Source organism: Limulus polyphemus, unplaced genomic scaffold (genome assembly GCF_000517525.1).
Source record: "Limulus polyphemus unplaced genomic scaffold, Limulus_polyphemus-2.1.2 Scaffold394, whole genome shotgun sequence".
NCBI lineage: Eukaryota > Metazoa > Arthropoda > Merostomata > Xiphosura > Limulidae > Limulus > Limulus polyphemus.
This window is the reverse complement of record NW_013666004.1, coordinates 458259-464764: the sequence shown is the minus strand read 5'-3', so window position 1 is coordinate 464764 and position 6506 is coordinate 458259. Positions and strand designations below refer to the sequence as shown.

The following is a 6506-nucleotide window of genomic DNA, read 5'->3' as shown; positions in this document are numbered from 1 at the left end:
ATTTTTCGTATAACATGTTGAAGATATTGAAGTTATTATATAGTGAAACATATATATAAAAGTTTTATTAGTATTATTTGTAGATGTTGTGTTGGATCTTTATAAAACTCCCTTCTTTCAATTTCTTTTGACTGATATCACAATAAAACCAGATGTCTTTGTTAAGGACATTCTAGGCTGCTGTGATTAACAGGTACATGAATAAAAACGACATCAAGCCCATAAGGTACTGAACAAAACGTACGATATTGCTATCTCAAACTTTGACGTGTTACACGCACTCTCCGTGTGTTTCCTAGTTCTATTGCAGTAGTGTTCCATAACAAGTACTCCTTAATTGAACTGTAAATGGAGACTGCAAAAAAGGGACTACTTCATGAGCAGGAAGTTAGCTTTCTGTTTTCATACTGTTTCCCTGGTGTTGTATAGGCCATTTATCACATCTAAAACGCATGCAGCTTTTCACCTAGATTATTTATTATGAAAACATGTTCAGAAATGATAGAATCAATTTGAAGAACGTAGAGGTTTTGGAGTATCAGATTTATCAGATTTAAATAAAATGTCCATGTAGATAATACATTATGAAAGTAATCTGAATTTCATAAAGATTTTGAAATATTGGACTTAGAAGCAATTACAATAGAATAAGGTTGGAACCTAGATACATTTAATACAAAGTTTTTACATGCCTTCCAAACAGAACTTCATTTTAACAGAGCACTAAGCTGATTCTCTTTAGGAAGTGACTTTATTAAATACTTCTTACAAACACGAAATAGTGCACAACAGTTATGAATATTACATTACATATACACAGTAAATGACCAACTCTGACATTGAAGAATCACTAATGTAATAAAACTTTGTTTTATTTTTACCAAATATCAATAATATACAAGAACTCAGTTTAAGACTTTCGCTTTACACCCATCAAGCAAACTAAACATCCTTATTTTACAGTTAGTTTGTTGAAATATACTGTATTACAAGAAAGAACATAAAAATATTGTGAAGCCTGTTTGGATTTGAACGAAGTTAGTTTTTGTATTCAACTTTAACAGTTCTCTGGGATTTTATATTTTTGAACCCATTTATGAAAATAAGATTATAAATAAAACCTAAATTTTAAATTTAAAACTATTTGACAAATCGAACTCGCGCCAAGTCAATGCTGTATTATCACACTTAAAAACTAACTCTTCTCAGATATATATATATACATGTATATGCTGGTTGTAATTGAATATTTCTAGGTTAAGTTTATTGAAAGACTGCAAATTTAAAATATTATTATTCATTGTTTTTGAAATATTTAATGCCTGCTTTTGAAAACTGAACTAAAATAACGCTTACAATAATTTTGTAGGAAGCTGTTATATGAATGTATGATTGAACAGAAATGTGTAATTGTATCAACAAATATTCTTTAAGGTAGGCATCATGAACATAAAGCTTTTCTGATTTTACTTCATCATTAAAGTGGATCATAAAAAACAGATTGATTAGTTGACAAAGCTTAAAATACATTAAAAACAACCTTTATAAAAATATTACGACTTTCATTGTCCACCCACTAACATTTCACCCCCATAGCTTGGTTAAGCGAACCATTTGGTTCTTAAGAAGTATGAAGAGCATAATGACGGTTTGGAATAAGAAACTAGCAGTTTAAAACAATTTTTGGGAACTTTTTTAAATACTTTGAAGACGCTGTAAATCGCCTCATATTGATAGGACATGGACCTATTTCTATAGCATATACGAAGTTTTACATACAGAAAATTCGACATCTGTCGACAGTATTGAGAATCAAACTTTTTACAAATTATATATTAAGCGAACTTAGGAATGCTTAGTTCCTCACATTAAGAAATAATTTTTCATTTTTATATAACTAAATCATTTCATATATATACCTTTCAAAACACACTTTTTAAAACTTCCTACAGAAGTGTATACAAACTTCACATCTCAGTCATATTTATTAATAGATTAGCAATGGCTTTTGTTAATTTATAATGTTTGTACATGTAAAGTTATGCTTATAGAAGGCTAGAAAAGCGTTTTCTTTTTCTCTAGTTAAGTGATTTACTGATGACTAAAGTTATTAGAAACACATCGGAAATGCAATTAATGAAAAAAACTATGAATTGCAGAATTTTCACTTTTTAAACACAACTCTTTAAAGAAACGTTCCTTAAAACGTCATAGTAATTATTGTAAAAAGTATATTATTGATATTACTTTCATTGTCAGACATTCACACAACAAAAAGATGTTTGAATTTATTGTTATTTTTCAACATCAGCTCAAAGTCCACATTTCCTTTCAAAGGACGGAATGACAATTAAAAGTTAACAATCACCGAAACACTGTTTGTGTCAGGCTGAGACAAAGTACGTAAAGAAAACACACTTGTTTACAAACCTTTCATCTAACTAGGAATCCCGAAGAGTTTTGATGTTGAATGTATTCTTGGTCAGTCTGAAACAGGGGATTGAGGACTGGTCGTAGAGGAGGAGGAAGAAGGTCTAGCTGGTGAGAAAGCTGAGTTGAAACCTCCCATTCGAGGAACGTTGTCGCTAGGTTTCGGAGCCTGTGGCTGAAGTTGACTAGAGGGCGTTGTTGGCTCGGGAGAAGTTGAAAGTGGGCTGGAGGGGCCTGGGGACGAGACTTCTATGCTGTCCATAGGCTTGATAATGTTCATTCGCTGATGACGACGCCACTTGGCTCGTCTGTTGGAAAACCACACCTGTTTCAAACAACCAACAGTGGTATTGTGGGTCTGGAAGTCTAAACTTCTGTTAATCAAATTATTTATAAGAAACTTCCAACATCATTAAGGATTATATAGCTTAGCCAGTTTGGTATGCCTTTACCAGATGTAACACGGCATGATATTTAGTAGAATGACTGAGAGCCAATCCGTAATACGATTACATGAAAGTACAAACAAATGGGACTTCATGAAACATTTGGTGATCTCATATTATGTCTATAATAACATATTTCACCGGAAATGTAGAAGATAACAGAGGTTTGTGAACGTATTATGTACAGATATACATACAAAGAACAAAGTGTGACTCATTATTAATTTCTATAACCTCTCTGTCATGGTACAGTGACCGTTGATGTGGCTCATCGAGGAAATTATTAGGTTTAAAACTAAACACAACAGTATGTATTACTTTAAAATACCTTATCTGTTCAATGACACTCCAGAAGAACGGATTCGTTAACACAACAGTATTTATTTGTTTTTATTAGCTTACATGTACAGTGGCTTTCGAGAAGTACAGAATTATTTTTACTCTTTACAGTTGAAATAAAAATTATCACAATGCCATGTTTTCAAGTTTGGTCATCAAATATTTGATAAGGTAGTATGTGAAATTAATAAGTGAAAGTCACCTTTACCAAAAACCGAAAAATGAAGCAACAAAAGTAGGTTTCACCTAACATATGTGTATCATTCTAGCTATTATTCTAACCTTCTCCAGAATAAATCAACTTAAGCAGTCAGAACTGTCGTTTTCTTTTGCCTTTTATCAATGCATGTCCATTTCTTCTTTACCTTTTAAGGATGACAAAACGAGACCACAGTGATTATCAAGATATAAGCGTGGCAACCAGTTTTTATGTAACCATAGGAACCAAGAGTTGTGACGTGTCAAGGTAATAAGGGTGCGTGAGATATATTACATACATATATGTATGCATTTATAAAAGTTGAATGACCATGGTTCGGAAAGACATGAACTCCTCGTTACTAACTATTGGTTGCAATCGAACTATTGAGTGCGCACACGCACACACATGAAGAGAAAAAGAAATAAGCTAGTTTCTTCGGAAATTAGACAAAATGGTTCCAAATAAAACAACGAAATGATGATGATAGTTGAACAAATTTTGAAACTGATTCAGCTTTCTTGATAATCTGATTAAGCAAATATAAGTTTTACAAGAATTAATATTTTAAACGTATCATTAACAAAAGTCTATAAAATAGGGTAGATTAAGTATACAAAAGTTTTGAAAGAATAGGAACTGGCAAGTTATCACCAAACTTTCTTCAAATAGAACGCTGTATTGTTAGGCACTCTCTTTTAATAGTATAGTATTATTTCTGGCGTAGATTCGGTGAAAAAGAATGAAAAGAACGAACAGTCCCTTGGTTTGTGTATGTGTAAATGGTCACGTACCTGACCGATAGTTTATGTATAAACTGTAAAAAAATGATGTGTTATCTGAACACAACTACACATAGTTACAGAAAACCACTCCGGAAACCAGTGGTAACACTGTTAAACTGTAGAAAATGATGTGTGATCTGAACACAACTACACATAGTTACTGAAAACTACTTCGGAAACCAGTGCTAAACTGTAGGAAATGATGTGTGGTCTGAACACAACTACACATAGTTACTGAATACTACTTCGGAAACCAGTGGTAACAGTGTTAAAGTGTAAAAAATGATGTGTTATCTGAACACAACTACACATAGATATTGAAAACCACTCCGGAAACAAGTGCTAATAGTGTTAAACTGTAGAAAATGATGATAAACTACCTTTTACTTGTTGTTTGTCTCCACAATTAAATATTGGCAATATTTGTCTTTGAGCTCACCGCTGAACCACCGACACACTTATATGTTACTCCGACAGGGCAGACTGCTGGACGTGGTTACTCCTACAGGGCAAACTGTTGGACATTATTACTCCAACAGGGAAGACTGCTGGACATGATTACTCCAACAGGGAAGACTGCTGGACATTATTACTCCAACAGGGAAGACTGCTGGACATGATTACTCCAACAGGGCGGACTGCTGGCATGATTTCTTCAACAGGGCAGACTGTTGGACGTGATTACTCTCATAGGGCAAACTGTTGGACATGGTTACTCCGACAAGGCAGAATGTCGGACATTCTTGCTAGGACAGGAGAGAATGCTGGACATGGTTGCTCCGAAAGGCAGAGTGTTGGACTTATCATTAAAGGTCTATATGAACGTTATTTTAATAGTTTCCATCCCACAGTACTGCGTTTCTCTAACGGACAAGGAATCTGGTCTTTTAAGACAACAACCTCCTACGCTCGTATTACCCAAAATGTGATGTAAGAGTTTCGATCATTTTCCTTGGCTAGCAAAACCAATCCATTTCTACAATCTCTGGCTGTTACTAGGAAGTCAATTACAGATCATACTACCAAATAAATAGAATACAATAGAGAAAAGCAAATTCCGACACCTACATTACTGAGTTTATACTGGTTATTTTCGCAGTCATTTTATGTGCATGGAGGTAACCAGTCAGCGTAATGGTCTAACTCCAGCAAGTTAGTTGCAATAAAAAAATGTTTTGACATTTATTCGATGCAATTATATTTAAGTATGCAGTATATATATAATACTATAAATTACATTTAAACATTATGTATGCAATTATCTAAAAAGTCATGTCAAGAGCTTATTGCTTATGTGAGGATAAGTATATTTCCTTCACATGAAGACATTAAACAGTTTTTATTACTAAGCACAAAACTGTACGTTCGACTATCTGTGCTTTTACAACCTCCGAGATCGAACCTCAAAATGTAGCATTATTAGCCCTTGAGCTTACCGCTGAACCACCGACAGCAGGATATTTAACAGACGTATCCACTGTTAATAATCTTATGGGTCAAAGAACAGCCGCTCGATTAAAACATTATCCATATTTCTTCACAAAACTTTCTATTTCTTCAGAGTTTTACCAAGATGGAACTGGGATTCCTTTGCTTTTGTAGTTATGATAGATTAAAGTGGTCCTGCCTTCTATTAAAACTCTACAATAAACAGCAGATATAAAAGTACTTTAGAAATAAAGAAACGTGCATCGAGATAGTTTTATCTCACATACATTTCAAACAAATTGAAGTAGTCCAGGATTATCGTAGTAAATAAATTATTATTGATAATATGTCTTGCTTCTGTGCACGCTAATGCTCTATTTAGTTAGTACGTAATCGAAGATTTATAATATAAGATAGTCTATTTTGGCGGAGTACTGCACTGTTCGGAGTAGAAAGATATATTATGTTAGCCTATAATTGATAGAAGAAATGATAAAGTGCACGATTATTTCTACATCCAACACCTGGTGGAAGGATGAAACAGAAACCCTCCACCCTTAGATCTCGCGTGATAAGACACCTGATACCCACCACGCCATCCGAGCTTCATGCTTCTATCCTACTCATTACAAAAACTCCGCCCCCAACGTGTTATTAGTTAGGCTTATAATGAACTGAAAAGTGAAGAAAAAATCATTAATAATGAAAACAAAAAACGTGTAATTTTGAATATGGCGTTAGGATACAAGTTTCAAACTAGGACTTGCATACTTATGATCCAAATTTTTTGTCACGTGTTGTTTGGTTGACAGACGTGATATCGTTGTGAACTACAGTTGCCTATATATATATATATATATATATATATATATATATATA

At 33.6% G+C, this 6506-nt stretch overlaps 1 protein-coding gene across 2 annotated transcripts in view; it reads right to left on the bottom strand.

Moving 5' to 3' along the window:
- Positions 1-2151: 2151 nt before the first annotated feature.
- Positions 2152-6506, bottom strand: part of LOC106457936 (paired box protein Pax-6-like) — a 104587-nt gene continuing 100232 nt past the window's right edge. The window contains exon 7 of one of the 2 annotated variants that reach the window (XM_022384028.1): positions 2152-2755. In XM_022384028.1, coding sequence (XP_022239736.1) covers positions 2483-2755 — 273 coding nt within the window. In that variant the 3' untranslated portion in view covers positions 2152-2482. The remainder of the gene's footprint in view (positions 2756-6506) is intronic. The other variant, XM_022384029.1, reaches the window with a different exon arrangement.